Below are 23,965 nucleotides of genomic sequence, written 5' to 3' on the forward strand. Positions count from 1 at the left end.
ATATTAAATAACTCCATATTAAGTCATATTAAATAACTGCAACTTTACAAAGGGAGAGTGAGATAAGCTTAAAGATCAGCTGTAATGTCCTTTAAATAGTTGTCAATTTAAAGCGAAAAATTACACTGTTATTGCACAATGCATTTACTTGTTATTTCCTTCCTAACCCATATATGTGCACATATATAGAAACATGTAAATAGACTTATCTTTAATAGTGAATCATTTTAATGGAGCTAGAAATAAGTCTGAAAAGGGCTATTATAAAGCATCATTTTCCTTAGAAGGTCTATTCTTGCTAGCTGCAGGTTCTCTTTTCTTTCATAGAACAGATTTAAGTCAGGTAGTTGTTGCTTCAGTGATATTCCTCTGTCCTTGCAATAATGTATCACTTGTAGCAATGAGACCCCTTTTGATGAGTTCTGAATATATTGCAGGTGGTACTAGGTATTCATAGAATCATAGAATAGTTAGGGTTGGAAAGGACCTTAAGATGTTCTAAGACCTATCACTACAGTTCCTAATGAATAGCCCCTCCCCAGCATCCCTATAGACCCCCTTCAGATCCTGGAAGTCTGCTCTGAGGTCTCCATGCAGTCTTCTCCAGGCTGAACAACCCCAACTTTCCCAACCTAAATTCATATAGGAGGAGCTCCAGTCCCTTGATCACCCTTGTGGCCCTCCTCTGGACTTATTATTTACTGGCATGGTAAGATTTCTTTTTCACACTTTTAAATTCTCTTTGTTATCTAAAATTTTATTTTGGCTCATGAATTCCAAGAGTTCCTTTTTTAAGTTGTTTTTCTTTTTTAACTAATGTTTGCTGACCAGGTGAGTTTACAAGCTCCCACAACAGCCATCTAATGGAGGCTTAAAGTATGCTTCTTAACTGCCTCTCTTATTTTAGGTAAGTCTTTACTACTATAATTGTATTATTTTTAGCACGTGCCATATTAAAGAGATGTTCATAGGAAAAGGTCACTGAAAGTTAAGCACTGTGGGCGGTTCTGTTCCAACAAACGCAGATATTGTTTTATGTACTCAAAATTGTGGTATAAGAAGTTATTACTCCTTTTTAAATCTTCATTCTGAGTTCAGATTTGGAAACATATGATTAAATCTGTCGATTTGCTTTTCATGTAGATGTGGCTATTTTTTCCTTATATTGAGAACTTGGAATGCATGCATTTTGTAAACAGAAGTTTCCCAAACCTATAATCCATGTCCTATTCCCATTTATTAGTAATAATACTTTGGTTATAACAGAGAAGTCTGATGTGGTGAAAATTACAGTTGTGACACAGGTAGAGATTTGCCAGAAACAGAATAACCATGAAATCTACTCTACTTATGGCCTTTTGAGCAACCAGTAGGATTCTTTTCAGTTGTCTGATGTGGTGCAGCAACTGTGTTATTGTGACTGCTTAAATTAACTTGTGCCTTTCTGTAACAAGGTATGTTTCCCATTGAAAATAGCAAGACAGCCCAATGAACTGATATCCTGTCCCTGTTGGCTAGTGGGAAAAGACAGCAAACGCTGTTGCAGTAGTTAGTGCCATCTGCTTTAAAGGAGTAGTATGTGTAAGAATAATCTCTTTTGTGAAAGAAAGAACATAATTTTAATTAAACTCTAGCAGAAAGAAGACAGTTCAAATGTTTAAAATATTTAAAAGCTATAGCATTTGTATATTGAGAGGAGGCAGGCATGGATATATTTAAAAAAGTTGCTAAGACCACAATAGAAAACTCCTATACATTCTGTTTATTAAATTTATTTTCCTTATGATTTTAAGTGAGAAGGTATTAAAACTGCAACACAAGGAAACGGCATATGCTTTCTCTTTGCTTATGTATGTCTCCAGATTGGTAATAGAGCTAAGATATTGCTGATGACCTTAAATGGAACTCTGGGCAATACAGACTACTTGGATCTTTTTCATTTTGTCTTTTGGTTCAGGACAAGAAATAATTCATATTTGTTAGTGAAAGAGCCCAGACCTCTGTTGTTAAAAGTCTTAACAAATATAATGATATCTTAAAAGCTGTTTGTGCCTGTCCTTGGCAGTTGTTATACCTTGTGTGGTGGTATCCGTTTAGGGTAAGAAACAATATTTTGTGACTCTAGGAATGAGAAAACAGGCAGGTAGTTGTGATTTTGTATTTTAGATAACTGACTTTGAGGGGAAGAGCCTTGTTTTCTTCTTTTCAGTGGCTTGTTTTGCTTTATTTAGATACATCTGGTACCTTTTTATACAATGCATAATTAATCTATGAAACACATTGTTGGAAGTTATCCTTAGGCCAAAAGATTAGTAGGATTCATATATAATCTGGAGCCATAGTTACCTCATGGAGCAAAAAATAATTTAGAAGGGATATAAACTTTCACTCTTAAGGGCTTTAATCAACCACTAATGGCAAGTTATGGAGAAAAACCTTTCCCTCTGGGCAGGGTTTTTTTCCATAATTATTATTTATGGGAATTTTTACACCTTCCTCTGACACCTCTAGAAGAGGCCAGTGTATGAGATGTAATAGTGGACTAGATGAACTGGAACACACTGCATTCCAGGTGGAAATTTACAGTGGGGGAAGGGATAGCTGGAGGGATTAATGGCTTTCTTTCTAGTTACAGCAAGCTGCAGACTGGTGAGGTGTGTGCTGCTCTGTCAGGTGATGTTATTGAGGCTCTCTAATTCAGCACCTTCTCAGTTTAGGGCAGAACTCTGTTCATCCCCACACCACTGGTTTGGACTGGAAAATTCTTTTAATATTCACTTCCAGTTCTTTGTTGAGAATCTATAAACAACTGTTTGTGTCAGTCTTTTGTATGCAGGTTTTTTCAGGGTTTTTGCTCCACTAAAGCAATGCAAGACTTGCTCCAATATAACGTAGTTAGGAGTTGATGTGGCATAACTAAGTGAACTGAAATCACTGAAGGTAAGAAGGGGTTACTTGGAAAATACTCAAGCATCAACTTTACAGAATGCTTTGATAAGTAGAAAATGTATTAGAATGGATGCAAGGCCTTTAGAATGAGGAGAAACACAGGGAACAGAGATGCCAGGCTTTGTTACCCTAATTGCATGTAAGATGAAGTTGCAGCAAGGGCAGATTATGTATCAGCAGAATATTAGTTCCACCACAGATAGAGCCAGGGAGGGTGGGGAGAAATGTGTGTATGCAGATTCAATTTTCAGTCATTTCCTAATGTCAACCACCTGCTATGCATGGTGGGCATCTATACGTAAAATGTAAATCTGGTATGATTGAAGTCAACCAATGAATTAATTTTGCTGTTACTGTAAAGAGAAAAAAGTATTGCTTGACATAAATCTAACAGAAATTAAAGGAATAAAAATGAGCTAGAAAATACATTTAAAAAGAAGTTCAGGTTTATTTTTTGTTTTATCTCAACATTTTAGCCACTTTTTATCTTCTCTTAAATATGCTAGAATGAAGATAACTCACAATTATCCTAGACAGCTTATTCATTCTACACCAAAGACAAAGCTGTTTTCTAAGCTTTTACTTAGGGTTTTTCTTTTCTTACTTTTAATATTTAATAAGAATTTCTGTTCATGGATTCAAACTTAAGAACAAAATATGAATTTCCTCTGCACTCTGAAAGATTTATTTACAAGACCAGTTCTTGTAAGAATTGAAGGATTTATCTTGAATGACTTCCTGTGAAAGGGTTTTGAAATGTTCTCAGTGTACGAAGGAAGATTGTAAAGTGCAGTACCAAACAGGACTCGTGCTTCATTAACTCCTTTTTGCTTTTAAGGCAAATCGTGGTAGTTACGTAAAACTCCCTGTTAAACATTGGGAACTCCTTTATTTATGGGCCCAAAAGGACTTTATTTTTCTCTGTGCCCTAGTAGACATTTGAACATGAGAACTTGCAGAAGCAGGGATGACATTTGCTGCGGTATAAAGTCAAATAATTAAACTTCTGTAGTTCTTGCAACACTTTGGAAATAGCCATGGGATTTGAGGTTTTTTTCTTCATTAATTTAAGCAATGTACTAAATAGCCTGACATTAAATTAGGTAGCTAATAAATGTTAAACACATAATTTGTTGTGGATTTTAACATTAGCATATGCTTAAGTGTTCTATTGGATCAGGACCAATGTGCACAGTAGCTTTGGATCCAAGCTTTGATAGAGTATTTCCTTGTCATGGAGTTTCTCTGCAAGAGAGAAGCGTGAAGACTTTAACCCCTGAAAGAATATTGCAGCAGGTAAAGTATAACATGCCATGTGCTAACTACATTATAATGTGCATGATACCAGACTGTAACCCTCTTCCATACTGGTATGTATCAGTTGTAACTAGCAGACCTCTGAATATGGTAGATGAATAGAACTTGGAGCACCAGTGTTCATTGTTATGGGACCATTTCATAAATGGAATTAAGGGTATTGTAAACTTTTTCCATGACTCCAAAGAACAAGAATGAGCCAGATATCTATATTTACTCCTAAAATTCTTAATTTTAATAGTAGATAATTTTATAAGGTCATAGTTTTCTACTTTTGTATCTTGATTCTCACTGGATTTCATCCCTACTGCTTTAATGGCAACAGCAGCAGGCACCAAAATTCCTCTGTACATGAAAACATCCTAGAGATGAAATGGCATGCTGTTATCTTTCCCTTCCTCTCTCTCCTCCCCTCCCCCTCCACCCCCTTTTTAACCTGTAAGCAGGTTTTAAACAAGTATGGTATTTTAAAATACTTTTGTTTTCTCTACAGCATGCTTTAAATGAAGTGACAGTGTAGGTGAGGTATACAGCCAGACTTCTCATCCCTCAAGGTGAGGTAGTTATACTGTTTTCAGACATGATAAATCCTTGGGAAACTCAGCAAGTATAAAGGATAATAATCTTTCTGTTCAGAATTTGTAAGATATGACACTGAGAGGTCTTTTTTCTTAAAAGAAAAAAACTCTTTCAGAGGGCATTTTATTGATGAGAATTACAATACTGGAAAATCTGGTCTAGATTAGCAAAGAACAGTAACAGTGTATCCAAATGGAACTGGTTGTATAATTAAATTTCTTTAATAGGTATTGAAATTTAAACCTCTTGATACATCTGACATACGCATAACTCTTAAAAGCCATGGAACTTGATTCTAATAGTGTAATGTGGGAGAGAAATACTGGGATGATGATTAAGGATTTCAAATATCCTGGGAGGAAATTTACATAAAACAATAGGCATCTAAATAAAGAAAACAAACTTAATCAACATCCTCAACCAAACAACCAACCAAAAAACAACCAAGCCAAATAAACTTGTAGCTGTAAAATATAAAAAGAAGCTTTAATAAAACCATGTATATGTAGGTGTGCAGTTTATACCAGCAGTAATGGAGCAACGTGTCTAGAATAACCTAATGGCAAGTAAAGGAAGTTAAAGTTTTAAATCTTTAAGTAACATAGTGTCGTCACTATTTTTACACTCTTTTTTACCTGTTCATTAATATCTTCTCTGTTTTTATTGTATGTTTTCCTTATGTCTGTTTTGGTTTCCTGTTTCCATGCTGACAACCACAGGAGGCCATCATTCTATGTTTTTGTTTTGTTTTGTTTTTTTCTCATTTATAGAATATTGTTTTGGTTTGGTTGTTTGTTTTTGGTTTTTGTTTGTTTCATTTTAATATTGATTACAATTTGTCACGTCTCTGCAGTGTATAATATTTGTGTTTTCTTAAATTAGTAAAAAGGCAAATTATTTACTGAGATTTGATGCAGCTGTTGGGAGGATCATACCGAATGGTTGACTTCATGCCTGCTAAGGAAGAAAGAACACACTTCATTCAGCAAGATTGGCTTAAAGGATGGAGTCCTTGCAGTCAGAATACTGAGCTATGCCTAGTTTTCATTTGTACTAACCAAGCTTATCTGCAAGCTTTTAATTGTCATTTCTGTTTTACTGTTCCCCAAGATCACGAAGGATAAACTTTCTGTGTCGAGAAAATTAGTTGAAAGGATAACAAATTTCTAACAAGAGTCAGAATGCCTGTGGACAAGTATAAAGAAAATACACTGTATAAAAGTAGATTATTAGCCTTAGACTTCAGCATTTAAATGTTGATCTCATCTTTTTCTCTGCAGTGTTGTATCTGACTTCTGCTTCATCATTACTGGGTGATGCTAAACTATATAGGTAATACATATTATCATTTAATATGATCCCTTTTCATCCAAAGGCCTTTCTATTTAAATGCTATTTAATGTAAGGTGGATCTCAGAAGTTTCCAACCTCGTTGAGCTTCCCCTGTCCATATAGCTATAGATGTCTTGGTCAAAAGGGTGTATTTTGATCATCTTTATTTGCTTTCGTTCCCTTCTGCAGTACGTTATTTTGGAACATAATGGCAGGGCTGACCTTGGCTACTCATGTTTTGGCTGAGCCTTTTGATCCTTTTCCCTTTCCAAAATAATAGTACATTGCTCAGTGTCCATTTTCTATCCATCTCTGTGTTTCAGCAGAGTTAGAATAGATGAGTTCAAACAGTACTACTGGCTTCTCTGTTTCTTAAGGTACTCATTGAGAGAAGTAAGCTAACTGTTTTTAGAAGTTTAAGTTATGCATCCTGTGCCTAGTTTAGTGAACTACTAATTTCCACATCTGTTTTTTTAGTGTCAGTAAGATCTTAAATAGGTTTTCATCAGTTATTGCTACAAGCTTCCTTTCTATAAACCTTTTAGAAAGAAGAAAGAGCAGAACATGTTCTCTGTAATTTGTAGTTCATGATGATTTGGAGATGTTGTGTTCCAAACATAGGCACTTAAGTGAACATTTGTATTTCATGGTACTGAAAGGAGCTGTACTACAGGCTTTTGCCAGAAAGTAAACGCTTTGTCTATTCTGTGCCATCAGCTGGTCATACTTTTGCATATTGTTGTTTTCTTAGCTTTGGTGTTCTATTTTAGACCAACAGTTGTGCATACTTTCTTATATCAAAAATGTGAAAACAGTTCTGAGAAAGAAGATACTAATTTGTCTGAAAGAGTCACATAATGTTTGAGTCTCTGTAATACTTTGAATTGAGCTTGGCTAAATTAGCCCTGCAGAACATTTATTTCAGTTGCATCATAGTGTAAATTTATACTACAAAAGTTAAAAACTATTTATTTCCAATCCTCTTCATGTAGTGTCACAGTACTTCTGCTAAGGCATCTCTTTCTTAAGGTTTTAAATACCCCTAATTAAGATTTTGGGCCTGATTCTTCTCTTAAAATCTTAGGAAACTCAGCAGAGATAAGATGAAATGTAATCTGTACCTTTTCATCAACACACCATTTGAACTGCAAGTGTGAGTATGGTATGATCTTCCTGTTGTTCTGAATAAGAATAGTATGTAACAGTAAACAAAAATGTGCACTCAAAGATTCAAGATGTTTTGGACTGTTTTGGACAGATGATGTCAGACTTTCTGGAGGTCTTCTGAGGCTTAACATGTGTTTGTGTGTGGAAAAATCACATCTGAGAGAGAGCAGCTGTTTGATGGTTTAGTGTGAGGTGTCCCTGCCCATGGCAGGGGGGTTGGAACTAGATGATCTTGAGGTCCTTTCCAATCCTAACTATTCTATAATTCTATATTTATTGCTATTCGTGTAGTATCATTAAGATCATAGAACTGACAATTAGGGTAAGTTATGATGAAAAATAATTGTAGTAGACAAAAATAATCAATTTGCTGCTTCTCCACTGAAGGTGAGGGACAAGAGAAAAGACTCAAGTAGGCAATATCAGCCTTTAGAAGAAGGAGAATATTTTATGAGTGGACTTTCTTTATATCTATGAGTCTTGTGAGCAAAGGTGTAAAATCTGTAAATTGAAACTTAAAATCATAACATTCTGGAAGAAATAAGTATTTGTTGTTTTCTCCCTTTTTTCACATGTCAAGCTTTTCTCTGGAACCACAAATAAGAAACTGTGATCACCTTCTATTAGTTAGTATGGTGTGATTTCAGAAAATACCCTATTTGGCAGATTAAAAAAAACCTACAAGCTATTTGTGCTGTTTGTAATTGTAGACTAAAAATTGATGCTTTGAAGATTATGCTTTGAAAATATTTTTTCTACCTTTTTATAAATTAGTACATCCAGTGTTCTTGGAAGTGACCTTTGCTTCTGAATAAAAGGTTTCCCATTCTGTACTACAGTTTTAAAGATCTAATCCTGCTGTATTTTTCTCACCCAAGACCGCTTCATGTAAGTTGGCATGTCTGTTTCTGGATTGTACCCCAAACTATAACATGATTGTAAGAATACTTAACTATTGTTGTTCTCATTCAGAAAATTCAAATCACTTTTGATAGAATGTGAAATATCCTCCTTCTCATTTCACAAAAGGGGAAATGGAGCACAGTACAGTGCTTTGGTCACAATTGCACAACAGGTAAACAGACCCTAAGTCTTCTAACTCCAGTTCAGTGCTTCAGCCACTGGACCATCCTGTCTTCATAGGCAGATGTTCTCTGATAGAAGTTTTACAGAAATCCATGTGCTGTGGGAAAATGTCCTTATATATGAACACTGTAAAAAAAGGCCAGTGTTGGCATTTAATAAAGGAGATTATTTTCTAGATGTAAGACCAGTTATCACATTTTAACCAATGACAATGCTGGTATTTCCTGGTTTTCAGAGATAAAGATAGGCTGAACAATGGAAGGTTTCCCATGGCAAAAGTACTGCTGTAAATATTTCTTCTGGTAATGTAATTAGGAAGTATTGGCTCCAGTTAATGTAACTTAAACAAAACATGTTGTCCTCAGCAAGCTTGTTAAACAGACATAGCCTTGTCTTAAAAGAAAGCAGAGGCATATAGTGTTTCCATGGAAACTCAGTTAAAATACTGATTTGTGGATATGATCATAATCTGTACCACAATCTAATCTGATTGAGTTAGATGAAAATGTCTTTGTTATGAAGTCAGTACAGTCTAAAAATATCTGTACATGTGCAGAAGTTGTAGTCTTCCATCCTTAAAGATGCTTTCTGCCTGCTTGTAAAATTTGTGGGAGACCCTTCTCTTTTCACTTCTATGCTCAATTGTACCATTTTTAATGTAAAAAATAAGATCAGAATTTAAAGTAAATCTCTTTAGATATACTTTAATGAAGTTGGTTATAACTTACTGCATCTAATATGTCTGTTTGATTTCCTTTTTTTAAATGAAGGGGAGAAGGGTTTTCCCCTAGGATAGGGTTTATCAACTCTGTGTTCAGAACAGAGAAGATAATCTTTGCTTCCCTTATAGACATGCTGAGGAAATGTATTAATTCTGAAAAAGTTCCTGACAATCTTGTTTGTAAAATAGCACTAAAATGCAGAGTTGCTTGAATTGACCCTATTAGAAAAATAATATATGTTTTATGGCAGCATTTCTAAGAAAACCTTTGTCATTTAGAAATGCCTACATTTTGGAAAGTGGTATTTCAGAGTCATTTTGAAGCATAAGAATACAGTAGAGACTTCAGAATAATGACCCAATGTTTAGTAATTTCAGTGTGAAGTGCTTCTGGAAATCCCATCAGTATCAGCCTCCCTTTGGTATACATCTTAACAGCTATAAAAGCCTGGCGTTTGAAAGGCTAACTTTCCTTGTAAGTCAGTAATAGATTTGCCTTTATACAGCAACATAATTCCTGAAAATTCTTGCCAGAAGTCTCTCTTTTTTTGAGTGGAGATTTGATGACTTTCTGGATTCTCCAGAGCTCCATTTTGGAAGGTGCTAAGTATTTTCCTCATGTGCTGGGCATCACTTAACTCTCACAGGCTTCAATGAGCGCTAGCAGCGCTCAACACCTTTCAGGCAGAAGCCCCAACTGAATTTTCACCTATCTTGCAACTTAGTAGAAATGGAAGCTATTTAGTGTGATAAATTCTTAGTTTAATGGAATATCAAAGACAGCTACCTTTTCGTAAACTTTCCTGATTTATTTCAATGCTATTCCATTGAAGAGGATTACAGCTGGTATCCATGATATTGATTTCCCTCAAAAAGTATTAATTTATAATTCTAAAGTACACTTTCCTGCTGTATTGACAGCTAAATCCTACTAATCATTAGGATATAAATTGTAATATACTGCTTGTTGAAGCGTCTGGGTAATGGCTTATGTGATGTGAAGCATAGTCCATTTATACTTCTGTTGTGAAAGTCATGTCAGCACTTAATGCTACTTCCATAAGCTGTTAACTCACCCAGGGAAGTTCACTTGCAGTCATAACTTGGCTTGTGGATCTCAGGCAATGATGATATATTTATTAAGAAATTTAAAAAATCTGATAGTGCCTTTAAATTTTATCTGTCTCAAAATTTAGGAAAATCCTTATTTCTTTGTTGTTTTCTTGGAGTATCTCCTCAAAACATTTATTAATTTTGTATTTGGACATACATTGGTCAATAGATTGATCTTGTATTTTTTGTCATTCAGGAGGTAATTTCAATTTTGCCTAATGAAGCAAATACCCTCTTGGCTAATTTTCAGTAACATAAAGAGCTCCCTCATTTCATGAATATTCACAAGATCAGACCAAAGCAAACAGTTCTGCTGAAGAATATACAGGTTTATGTAGCTATTCTGAAGATATCAGTTTATTACTTTTCCTTAAATGTGGTAAGTAGACAAATAAAATAAAAAGCTGCCTGAACTGTTGGATGTACATTAGCTATTTTCCAGATCACATACTTGAGCTTCAGGTTAGACAAAGAGAAAGACAGATTATTTTCCCCAATATAGTTTATTCCTAGGAAGCATAATTAATATTTCTTGGCAGGGTTTTTTTATTTATTTTTTTAATACAAACTATGAAAGTACTCAAGTCTGCTTCAGACATGTACAAATGTATGCACTGAGTGTTTTGGGCACATACAACTTTTGTATTTACCTTTCTAAAACTATAGATTAACACTATGTTTAAAAAGCAAAAATGTGATTAAATACAGTAGTGATTTTTAGAGATAATAAAAACATAAACTATTCTGGAGCATTATGGTGAATATTTGACTTACAAAGCATCCAATAGGTATGGTGTTGAAAGGCTGGATTTGTATGTACGGTGAGGTATTTCTGATCTATTATTTGACTTCAGATAACATTATTCACATTTTTAGTAATACAAGGTAATATGATAATCACAGTATAGCACAAAAAGTTTCTATAAAATGTCACTACTATTATAACTTATTCCGTAAGAGACCCAAGACTTATTTCCAAATTTGATACAAACTGTTTTCTCACTCAGTGTGTTAAGTCTATTTTGACTAATAAAATGTCATATATTCACAGATCCTGTATGCATGTAATGCATACTCACGATGATACTGGTAGTCACTGTGTTCTGGAGGCAAGAAAAGTTGAATTCTGTAAGCCTCTCCCTTCCATGCTAAGATTCGTAACAGTAGACTCTGCATGTCTTGGCCACTACATCAGTGATAGGATAGAAGGCATTGAACTGACACAGGAGAAACTACACAGAGACCTTATGAGTTTCTTTTGCAGTGGATGCCATAACATCTATTTTTAATGTCTCAGCCAGACTGTTCTGTGCCTGGCAGTAGCACAACTTGAAGCCATTCAGCTATGGTTAGGATTTCAGTTGGGGAAGGGCAAACCTCTTTGGAAATAAGAGTAATACAAGCTTTGCTCATTTCTGAAACTGGCCTGTCTCATGGTTCTGAGATACATAGATATGGACTTCCTTTTTCAGTGTGATTATGTAGTAACCAGGATCAAGTCTGAAGAAAATACAATCAAAGTCTGAACATGTTGTATTTCAGTTACAAGTGGAAGCAGAAAGCCTGACATCTCCTGAGAGAATCTGGTCACGGACTCCAGGAGTTCAGATAAGTATCCTAATTTCTGGATCTTTGTCTGAACTTAGAGCCTCTTAGGGTTCATTAATTGCAAACCTGAAACCACGGCCTTTTGGCTGATATGTGAAAGGTATACTGGCTAAGCTACTCTAAACTAGGACCTTAGCTGTAAGAAGTAAAGCTTTTATTGAGAACTTGACGGTCACAGATCCTCCCTTAAGATTTATAAACGTACTTACAAATATATACCATTCTATTCTTCCATTTCAGTCCTGGGATATACTTTGAAAATTGCCAAAAAATGAACAAGAAAACACCAAAAACTACAAAATGGTTAGGGATTTATTAAAACACCATCACAACTTCATTATTTTAGTGTTACTGCCAGATTTCAATCTTCACATGCTTCCTGTACCATCAGAATTCACAAGTGTTTGGCTCACTCGTGGCCAAGCAGGGGAATGATGGAAGAAAGCTGCTGGCTCATAGGAACTCCCTATTAAAATATCTGCCACCAGCAGACTTCTCTGTATGACGGAGCTTGCCCTTCTCTCTGTGTGCCACTGAAACATCCCTGAGGCTAATAAATATACTATTCAACCCACTGTTTTTCTTTCTTTTCCCTTTCTTTTTTGGTAATGGAATCAACCTGGAGTCAGTAAGGTATTGGGTCACAGGGAGGATGCTCTAGACACCAGACAGAACCTAACTGTGCCTTACCCCCTTCAAATTGTGCTGTTTAAACCACTCTTTTATACTATCAATGTCCTCCTTGCATTTCTCAGGAACAAGAGTATCTTTCCAGCAAAATGTACTTATTTTCATGCCAAGTGGTTACCTCCCTCCAGGCTATGGGAGGTTTGTCTTTTTTATTTCTTTTGGGGTGTTGGGGGATGCTGTTTGCTTTATTGTTTTGTTTAGGGTGATTCTTTGCTTTGTTTCAGGTTGTTTGCTTGTTTATTTTTAATTACAAATGGATTCCCAAGTACCTCCCTTGAGTTGTGCTCCTGGTATAGAGTTTATCACAGGGGAAATTTCTTTGGGAGCCCTTTGTTAGGGTGTTGGCAGCACATCAGCTACTGTCTTGTAAAATCTGAAATACAGTATAACTAAATGATAATATACAGATAACCTGTTTCCCTTCAAGCTCCTTAATGAAGCCTCCTGAAAAGTCAGTGTACTGTCAGTCAATAACATCTATATTTTTTATGTTTTCACTCCATTTATATCCTTTCTGTGTTTCCTCCTGCTGCTACTTCATTAGTCCTCCAGCAACAAGATATGTGTCAGGGAGTCAAAGGGAGTCTGGTTTATGGCAATGTTCACAGCCTGCCCTCCGCAGTTCACTTTATCAGGGGTTGGCTGCAAACCAAGCCCTTCAGCTTTCACTGGTGGTTTAAGTTTGGATGAACTTCGGCCTCCCAGCAATCATCATCCTGCTCCCCTTTCAGCTTGGCCTCACATCAAGTTCCCAATATCTCCTCCCTTTCTGCTTCAGCTTGGCCTCAAGGAAATACCGGTTGCCACTGCCTTCACTCTATCTTGGGAGTTTCCATCCAGATGGCTGCTTCCACCACTAATCCTAAAAGTCTTCTGGAAGAAAAGAGCAGGTTTGAGGTACATGAGTTAAGAGGCAGAACTTTGACTTTTCGTTGTCCATTTGACAAGAATTTGCTCATTTACATATTGCATTCCGATAGCTCTGATAAAGGAACTGTTTGTGTTTCTAACATCTTATACTATGACATAGGAAAACATCTCCCATAACAAATTGATAGTTATATAGAACTTAGAAATTTATATGTATGTGCAGTCATCCCACTAATTTGATGATAAAAAGACAAAGGTAAGGTACCAGTAGTAATACAGGACTTTTTCCTGAATATTGTTTAAATTCCAAGACTACATGCTAACTTGCACTTTGAAATGTTTTGTATTTTACATTTTATCTAGGGTAATAAAAGACTAATTTTTGGAGAAATCAATCTCAAATGTTAATGAGACACAGTAGCTCAAATTTAGGTCAAAAAAGTGGGTGCATCTTTACATGTATTTCAGATACATTTAATATTCAAATAATTGTAAAATATGAAAAAAATCAGGGTAAGTAAATATAAAATAGACACATTTTGGGGTTAGGCAAGAAGGTTTCATGTCAGAAAACCTACAAGAAAGGTTATAAAAAACATTAGAAATCTTCACTCAGTTAAATAATAAAAGTATAAAAAACCCAAACTAAAACCAGATCAACATTGCATTGGAGAGCTTGTGAATAATAGTATCTTATCCAAATGCATAACTGCACTGCTGGGGTAGGAACTGCTTTATTATAGAAAAACAGAAGAGTGCACACAACTGCTCATTAGTTTGGCCCAGGCTTTGGTCAATTTACTCTTTTTATCACAGGCTACTTGTAACAGTTCATTATAAAGATAGCTGTTATCACCACTAAGTATTGAGGTTGTCTAACACTTCCAACTATAAGCTTATGTTTTCAGTGTATTAAAAAAGACTTAAACTATTGGGCTGATTTTATCTTCTCTTTTTTGTGCTGGGTTTCTGGGTCAGGTTCAGACATTCTGGAGAGTAAAAATAATATTTTTTTATGAAAATAGAAAATTCTGTGAGTCTTCTGTTTGAAGAGAGAAAATGAAGAAAATGGGCTGGGGTGAGAAGAGAAAGGTATGGGTAGAATGGAAAAGATCACTGACATCAAGAAGGAAACAGAATGAAGTGTGAAATCTGGAAGGATGGAACTGTATTTTACTGTGCAAGTAAACTGAAACTGGATTAGAAGCAGTCTGGAAAGTGCACATTTGATGGATGCTCATTCATATTTTAATATATCCTGTGTATGATGAAAGAATGACTATCCCTGGCACTATAGCTATGTTGGATGATACTGGAGTGTAACCCTATTACTGTAAGAGAGTGCCTGTTGGAATACCTCTAATTTATTAAGCTAGACTTGGAATTCAGAGGAAAAAAATCTGTACTTTTTGTTTTTTCTTTTCCTTCAAATGCAGTACGTAACACATGTCACAAGTATTTTTAAGGGCATCATCTTTGGTGGTGTAAGTCTTCCATTAATCATACTAGAAGTACTTATTGGCAGTTATAGTGTTTATTTCTCAGTATTACATGCTGGGGTGTAATATTCAGCAGCTCATTCTTCGGGTGAGCTAAGAACTGAAGACATTTTAACTGAAACAGGTTTGGAATATAAACAAAAGAAGTGCAGTCAATGTTTTAAAAGTAATTAAAGGTGTTCTGGAATATTTCACATTTAGTTATTAGATATTTTAAAAGATAGTACTAAGAGGTAATATGAGTAGGAGAAAAAAGAGGGATCTGAAGGAGTCTACATTTAATACACAAAGGCAATACGGATTAAGAAAATCCTGCTACAAATCTGTCTACAAGATTTCTTATTTTGAAGCCAAGTTAAACCTCATTTAAGATAATGCCATCAGAAGTAGGAGGCCCAAATGTCCTCAAAATGTTGAATGTCTTTTATATATGAGAATCTTAATCTGTACTGTGTTCTGTGGGAAAAGGGAATGGAGACATAAGATATTTTTCTAACCTTGCTGATCTAGTCCTTTTATATAGTGCAATGTTCTGTAGCTATTTCACAGAATGGAAATCCCTTTAGCTTTTATTACATTTTCCTTAAGTTTGCATTTGGAATCTCTCTGCCAGGTTTATAGGGGATTCAGCTTCCCTCTTGCCTGAAATAAATTAGTCTAATCTATTTTCCTCTCTCTTATATTAAGTTAGATGATTATTTTTACTTAGAGCCTGAGAGCTCTTTTAATACACAGAAGTAACTTGCTCAGAAGTAATTTGTTGCACAGAAGCAATTAGTTAAGGAAGGCTTTCCTTATCTTTCTGCCCATTTACTTTACCATGGAGATCTTGAAATGAACACAAGCAATCATGATCTATTCAGAGTAGTTATTTGTTTGGCTTCATGTTTGCCTTGATACTAAGCAGCCTTGAGGTCTAGTATTTGAGTGCTTCCCAATACTTTTATCTTCAAATCATCTCATTGAAAGAGTGAAATATTACCCTCAGCCATGGAATCAATGAATAAGGAAATTACTTACTTAACAATAATTATCACTGAGCCAAGAATTTAAGTTTGTAGTTCTCAACCATCTGTTATTTCATAGGGAATGCACTAAAGAATAATATCCAGTTTATTAAATAAAAGAAATAAATCTCAGGGAGTTAATAACTGTTTTCGATAGGCAGCATTAAAGGTATTAATTGGAATCACCTAAGTAAATTTGATAATACAATTTAATTGATATAAATTTAATTTGATAATACAATATAATTCCAATTAATTTAGAATATTAATTTGAGATTATGCATTTTGTGTTGCATGGAGGAAGAGCCTTAATATCTCTCCATCAGCTTGCATTAGTTGGTCTGTACATGTCTAGCTCCAGCCCACTCTCCCCAGTGACATTCCAAAGGGAAGGCATCAGTGAAGACATAATCTTTTCTCCTCATCTTTACTGATTTTTTCCTGGCTGAAGAAAACTCAGTTTGTATCCTTTGGCCATTTTGGTTGAACCAAGGCTACAGGTGTTGAATAACACTTTATAGCATACTTTAAAATATATGTCCTGTGTAAAGATCAATTATAGTTTTTGATAATTGTGTTTTGTTTTGGTGACATGGGAGAAATGATTCTGAAGTTTCCTTTTTTCCCCACATGTAGCCAGCTTGTAAAACATAGATTTAAACATAAAGGAGCTCAGAGCACAGAGATCTCATTCTAAAGTTCTGCAATGCTGAAGGTCTAGGGATTGCTCCAAAGAACGTATTGGCTCTAAAACCTTTTGAAGTATATTTGAATAGTTCTTCAGGCAATAAATGACGTGACCAAAAAATTTCCTGTTCTAGTTACAGTGTTCTCTGAAAGCTCAGGGGAATAAAATTCTGCAAAAATGCTTTAGTATCACCTCAGGGGCTGAAAACTCTTTTCCCATACACTAAGAGTGTTATTAGCTGAATTGTAGGAAGCATTTATAATTTGTTATATATTACATAGTATATAGAATATTTAAAAGTTACTTACTTGGTGACAAGGAAGTTCCTATATGGAATTGTGCAAAGAACAAGATGTAGAGAAATTAAAATGGTGAGATTAAAATCTCACATTAAGATACAGCATTTCAAAGGAAATGTCTTTTGCTGCTTTCACCATACCATGTTTATGGCAGCTGGTTTTTCTTCTGCAGCATATGTACGGATCATAGAATCATTTAGGTTGGAAAAGACCATTGAGTCCACCCATCATGTAGCATTTCATTATTTCATAGCAAGTACAAGTATTACAAAACTGTAATTAAGGTAATACTTCTCAAAGGAAATATATAATCTCTTGTGTGTTATACTTAAAATACTGCAGTTACAACATTGTATTGCCTTGACCAGAGTAGACCGAGTTTAAGATGCATTTGTATTTTACCTCCTCTGATGGCATTGCACCTTAGAGATTAATTATACAGCTCTTCTAAAAGTTAGGTAGACAAATAAGCTGAATCTATTTTGAAAAAGTAAGGAAGACATCAGGTAAATTGATAATACCTGGGCCTTAAGATTCTACACAAGCTATACTACTGGTGAAATTATGGGAACCTGCAATCCCAGGATTTCTCACTTTCATTTTCCCTCAGTCTGAGAAGCATCAGAATTCATAGACATAATACTGTGAAAACAAAGATGCAGCTGCCTGTGTTCTCTCATCTTCATGAAGAGGGATTCTCTTGCTCTACATTTCATAGAAATTAGTCCCAGGATTTCAGTTGTCTTTATAGTACAGCATTGTGTGACTCATTAAAACATGCACATGGAATCTTTTACAGATGAGCTTTGTTGTAATTATCTTGTTACTGTCTTAGATTCTCTCTCACATGGTAAGTAATTTATACCGGACACTAGAAAACCATCTGTACATATTAACTCTTTTTTATTTAAGGAAAATTCTAGGCTATATATTTAGCACTTCCCTACAAAACTTTGCACTTAAATCTTAGAATCATAAGCTAATTTAGATTAGGAGGCTTTTCTGAGGTCATCTAGTCCAATATCCTGCTCAGATTTGTATACTCATACAACTTAATTATGGGAGAACAATAGTTTAATTGTTTCTTAATGTTTATTACACTTTCATCAATAGTCTACAAGAACAAAAATGACATTTAATCAAAAGCTGCTTTGCAGGTATCTTAAACAGGCCAGCCATGGCAGATCAATTAACCTCCAAATTACAGAGGTTTATCACTGACACGTAATGGAATACCTTATATTCTAATATCACTGCTATTGGTCTATATTCATATTTTGCAGTTTAAGATATACTGTAGGTGTTAGATAGATGCTATGTATGTTGGATATTATAAGCACAAATGGATGTACGTCATCTTGTCTTCATCCGTTAAAGCTTAATGAATGTTTCTTACAGGTTTAAAACTTAAACTGACATTTGATTAGACCTCTGTCCTTTAAATCATCAGGACAATAAGTCTTCTCTGTTTTGGCAACTGTTTTTCTGCTCTGGGTGGTGGTGTCTCTAGTAAGAGTGCAAGCTCCAAAGGATCAACCCTATCAGGACCTTAAAGGAAAAGTATCTAACAACAGTTCACTCATCTGTGCCTGTTAAGAGCAGCAGTATTCTAACTGATAGATCAAGGCTTTAGAGAGCACAGATCCGTGTTTTATTCTAAACCTCAGTATTGTGACTTTCTACATCAAATCTTTGTGTGAACTCTGGTATTAATTCCCTTTATACATAGTTTTTCCCAACAATAAAATAAAATGAAGACTTAACCATATTGAGTAAGTATTTTGAGATTCCTTTTTTGTTGTATTTTTTTTTGTAGTATTCTTTAGTAACTATAGGTAGAGGAAGTTGTTAGTGTTTATGAATGAGTGAGGAACAGAATTTGTAGGGCACCTGAGAACACACCAGACATGGAGAGAAACATTTTGGAGGATTTGTAGAAGTAGTTAAACAGATTAGGAAGCTGCTTTGTTATTGAGCCATAGAAATCAATAGGAGTTCATAGCAACTGTGTAAACACTTCTGAAAATCTTCATATTTAAAAAGCTTTTGAAACACTTTTGAACATCCATTTTTATTTCAGGAACTCATCCATTCAAAATAGATTAGCCAGAAGATGCTGTTATCACTTGGAGAAAGATGCAGCTCCCTGGGTCTATATATCTCAATTCTTTTGTTCCCCAAGGAAATATGCCTACTGACTTAAACCTCTGACCCAGCTGAGAAGTGAGGTTGTCTCCATGTGATCCTGTCAGGTTACTTTTAAACTGAGAGCTCAGAAACATTTAAAAATTTGCAACACAGATTTCAGAATTTACATTTTTCCAATGTACAGAAAGCCATTTCTCACTCCAGTTTAGATACCATGTTTTATTGCTCAGAAATCTTGTTCAGTCTGTATCATATGGAGAAGAACTCTTATCCTTCATGATCAGAAAGTCTGCAAAAGATTACATTATTTGCAGGTTGGAGTCTTAGACTCTTAGAGTTAAGGTACCTGTTTGTGTATCTAATGTTGATCACGTACTTTGGTTCAGGGAGTTCAACGTGAATGTCTGTGTACAAAAAACAAGGCATAAACTTTGCTTGCTGGAATCAATATGGCTTTTACTGATAAAAATGGTTTTGCATTTATTCTTTGATAATTAAATGGATTGGTAAAAATGTAATGCGAGATTGACATTTCAAAGACTGGTGGAGCATCCAAAAGCAATGTGAATTCCTTGTGGAGAGTTTCTGAAAAGGTCTGTGGTTTGTCTCTCAAAAAAAGTAGGTAGGGTATGCAGATCACCTGCATGCTAGGAATGAACCTAAAGGCAAATGAAAACCAGTAGCATTTGGCAAATAGTTTCATTTGACCAAATTGCACATAATGCTCTTAATTTCAGTTTTCAAAGAAGTGTAACTGTTTGGAATAAGCTTCTTGTGTACCACTGATAATCATGGATTTAATTACCCAAACGAACACTTAAAATGTTAACCAATGTTTTCATGTGTTCCAGCACAAAAACTGTGTGTATGTTCCTACAGCTGTTACATTGGTATCAGTAAAATATAAACTTGAGATAATGTAAACATAAATATGTTCAGCGTGTAGTTATGTTAATTATGGAGATACATGTAATTTAAATGATGTTTGCCTTGTGTATTCTTCACATTGTTAGGAATGTTTAACCAAACTGTAAATGTTTTAAAATATATGACTGCATGGTCCCTTTAACTAATGGTAAGGTTCTTTTTTTTAGTTTGGGGGCTTAGTTTCCCTTTTTATTGTAAGATTGGTTTTCCTTATGATTAATTTTAAATAATCATTATGAAGGAATTAAACACACTTTTTAATGTCATTCCCAGCTGTAGGTATCCAGATGAAACTTGAATTTTTCCAGCGGAAGTTTTGGACTGCAAGCAGACAGGTATATTTACAAATTATCACTGAATCCACAAGAGCTTTTGAACTGTGTAGATTATAAATATTCAGGGTTTTTTGTCACAAGCAAAACTATTGTAAAGAAACAATGTATTTAAAATAAATAACGCGTAGCTCTTCTAATTCCTGTTCCAGTTCATCATTACACAAAAGATTGTTCAGTGATCAGAACCAGTTGTTTCATCCTGTATTTATGGAAGCAAGTAGAAAGATTCATTTTAGGCCCAATATATAAGGAGTTTGTTGCCCTGACACACATTGATTTTCTCCTTCAGAAAAAGTTTAAATGGTAAACCAAACTGTGGTACTTGTTTTCAGTGATAGCAGAATTACGCCTTCTCACTTACTTAAGACCTCTCTTATAATATTAGACTCATAGAATACCAGGTTGGAAGGGACCTCAAGGGTCATGTGGTCTGCCCTTTCTTGGCTCAGTATTACCTAGACTAGATGTCCCAGCACGCTGACAAGCGGAATCTTGAAAGCGTCCAATTCTGGAGAGTCCATCACTTCCCTGGGGACATTATTCCAAATGCCTGATTATTCTCATTGTGAAAAATCTTCCTTGTGTCCAATCAGAATCTCCCCAGGAGTAACTTGTACCAATTACTCTTTGTGTTTTCATCACAAAAGGCTAATTAACTATTGAAATGTGATTGGCATTCATAGTCTATAATACACTATACTTAGAATGTTCAGGGTATAGAACTTGCACTAACTGAAGAGGATAATCCTATACTTTCAAAAGATTAGGAGATGCCATCCCTATTTTGAGAATAGAACTGTGTCAGGAAATAAACCCTAAAATGCAGGTCCTACCCCACCCCAGTGGAAAATTTTGTATTCTTGTCTACAGGTGCTCTCCAAGCTTCTGATACATGAAGGAGATTATGGTGTTTAAAACAGTTGAATTTGTCAGAGTGTGAATGCACCCTTTTTCTGCAGGGAGAAACAGAGCAAGATAGGGGAATAGAGTTAAAACTTTCCTAGTCAGTTTTAGAATAATTACTGACAGGTAAAAATGTAATCAATATAAGTTTCTTTATAATTGTGTTCATATGGGGTTTTAAAATGTCATTTTTTGTAATCATAAAAGAAGAGGTGAAAATGTTTTATGGATTTTTTTATATCATCCCTAGTGTGCATCTCTCGATGGCAGATGTGCTATAAGCTGTGACGATGAAGTAAGTATTTAATATTTATACTTCTACTGCAATAGAATATAATGTTAAGGATTTTATTTGGAACATCTCACTGTATATTAAAATCTTTTGCTGCAATTTGGAAATACCTTCTAAATATACTATTTAGATAGCGAGACATTTTTTATGACTACTTACAAACATCCATTTAATTACAAGGTTGACACCAATACCTCAAATGTGCATTGTAATAACTTATACTTTGTGAATCCATTTTAAGAAGTAACTTGAAACTTGTTTAAGGCATTTTTTACTGCTTTATTTTTAATTTTAGAAGCTAATCCTTGATATTCACACTACAATTAGGTGTGAATTCAGATCTGAATCTGCAAAGGACTAATACATTAATATCACTTCAGAAATAAATAAAAAATAATGTTTGTTTGTCTTAATGAACTCAAAGTATCTAATAGTATAAGTAATAGGAAATAAAATTTACAGTAAGCCAAAATGCAAAGGCCTGATAGTCATGTCATCTTTAGCAATGAAATGGATCTTATGAGTCAAAACAAGTTTCATTTCTTCTGCATTTCTTGCTGTAACAACATAACAGACTCTTCCATTTAAAGCATATATCATTTTAATCATTAAGTAAACTTTTCCATGCATGAAGTAATAAAAAAAACTGAAGCAGATTCCACTTAGGTGCAGAGAAAAGTGCTTACCTAGCCCAAATTCCAGGATGTCATTTGCATATTAGCCAATTTTAAGGTGAGTGCATTATGTTTGTTACCCCATTCTCCAAAGAGTGACCAGACATCTATTGAAAAAGGAGGTTTTTGAACTGTTAATTACCTCAGTATTGTGGCCTTGCTTTACTGTACCTTGCTATAGACTTCATGTGCAGGCTTTACCTTGAATTGTTTCCAGCTGCTTTAAGTATATTTTCATCAATGGGTTTGCAGTCATAACCAACCAGCTTGAGAACTATAACTGCAGGTAGTCTGGGTAAAGTTCGAGTGTTGTGTAAAATGTCCTTCTTGTTTAACCTAAACCTCCATGCTTTTGGGATTAAAGAGTGGACATTTCCTTCATTTCCGATAGCCTTTATGGTAAAATAGTAATACTACATAATTTCTTGTGCAAAACATGATCCTGCTGCAAATACCTGCTGAACAGTTATGGTATAAACTAAGGTATTTAAAAGTAAGTATTAAGACATCAGTGCAAATAGAGTGGCACAATTGTCATACAGAGAATTAGTTGATGAGTTTGGGTGATACTTTTGATTCTAAAATACAGAAATACAATCAGTTAGAACTATTTTTTTTATGAGTGTTTTGAATTTGCTTGTTTCTTGTTTTCCTGATGGTTTATATTTTATTTTAATGCTCTGCTTTCTTTCTTTCTTGTTTTTGGTTTCTTAACCCATATTACATTCCATTAATATTATTGTATACTGGAGCTGTGAGTTGAAATTCGGCAAAGTTGCTGTAATTCAAATGTGTTCTCAGACCTCAGTCAACATTCTTGCCATGTTTATTCTGGACTTCATGCCTACTCTATTTTACAAGCTCAGGGACCCTCCACCTATGGAACTCTGCCTTTGAAATCCAAAGTTCACTAAACTTGAACCTTTGGGCAAACCCATGCATATAGTTCACTGCCAACAGCTTTGAAACTTTGTGAATGAAACCACTTTCATACAGCTCTACTCTATGTAAATGCTGTTGTCCCATGACTGTTTCTTGAATCTGAAATCTCTGTTTAAGATTTGCTAATGACAGGTAGATGCACCCGATTGTCCTTTGTCAGTGCTAAATTTAACTTACAAACTGTTTCTTTAATGTAGTGCTGAATATTGAAAGTTATTTCTCTTGCTGGCAAGCAGGTAAATGAATGGTGCTGAATGAATACTTTTCAACTGTTAGTGTTTCTAAAATGGATTGAAATAAAACCCCTCTTCATATTCCTCAAGAAAACTAGAGATTCTGCCTATTGTGTTATGCCTGTTTCCAATAATAACGCTGAAAACTCGTTATCTCTTAAAATCCTGAACAGTGTTAGTGAATGACTATGCCTTAGAGATTTGAAACATGGCCACTTATTCTTGAATCGAGCCAGTGTTTTTCCAACTGCATATGATCCATAAACTATGAAATTAAACCTATACTCTTTCTTGTCCAGTATAACTGCTTTTATTTGTTTTCTATACTGTGGAGAAATATTGTTTCTAAAGCACTGTCCTTAGGTTAATCTTTCATGCATGAGGACTGTAAATATGTATCCTAAAAAGAGCTCTTTGTTGACTTAGCTCCTCTCCTAATAAAGTTAGTGGGAGGTTTATGATTGACTTTGGGGAGAGCAGTGTTCTGGTATTACAGTCTACTTCTGAAATTTCACCCTTCACACACCATTGAGGTTAAGTAGCTGCCTCTTCTGAATGCATTCACTTTACTCAGTTCTTTGCCAGC

General features: G+C 34.9%; 1 protein-coding gene across 1 annotated transcript in view; it reads left to right on the plus strand.

The window, feature by feature from the left end:
* The window catches only part of CACNA2D3 (calcium voltage-gated channel auxiliary subunit alpha2delta 3), a 425,935-nt gene that overhangs the window by 358,284 nt on the left and 43,686 nt on the right, over window positions 1-23,965 (plus strand). The window contains exons 28-29 of the mRNA XM_031046070.2: window positions 20,274-20,335; window positions 21,489-21,533. Of these exons, the coding sequence (XP_030901930.2) occupies window positions 20,274-20,335; window positions 21,489-21,533 (107 nt within the window). The remainder of the gene's footprint in view (window positions 1-20,273; window positions 20,336-21,488; window positions 21,534-23,965) is intronic.

The sequence above is a fragment of the Melopsittacus undulatus genome, chromosome 9, assembly GCF_012275295.1.
Source record: "Melopsittacus undulatus isolate bMelUnd1 chromosome 9, bMelUnd1.mat.Z, whole genome shotgun sequence".
Classification (NCBI taxonomy): domain Eukaryota; kingdom Metazoa; phylum Chordata; class Aves; order Psittaciformes; family Psittaculidae; genus Melopsittacus; species Melopsittacus undulatus.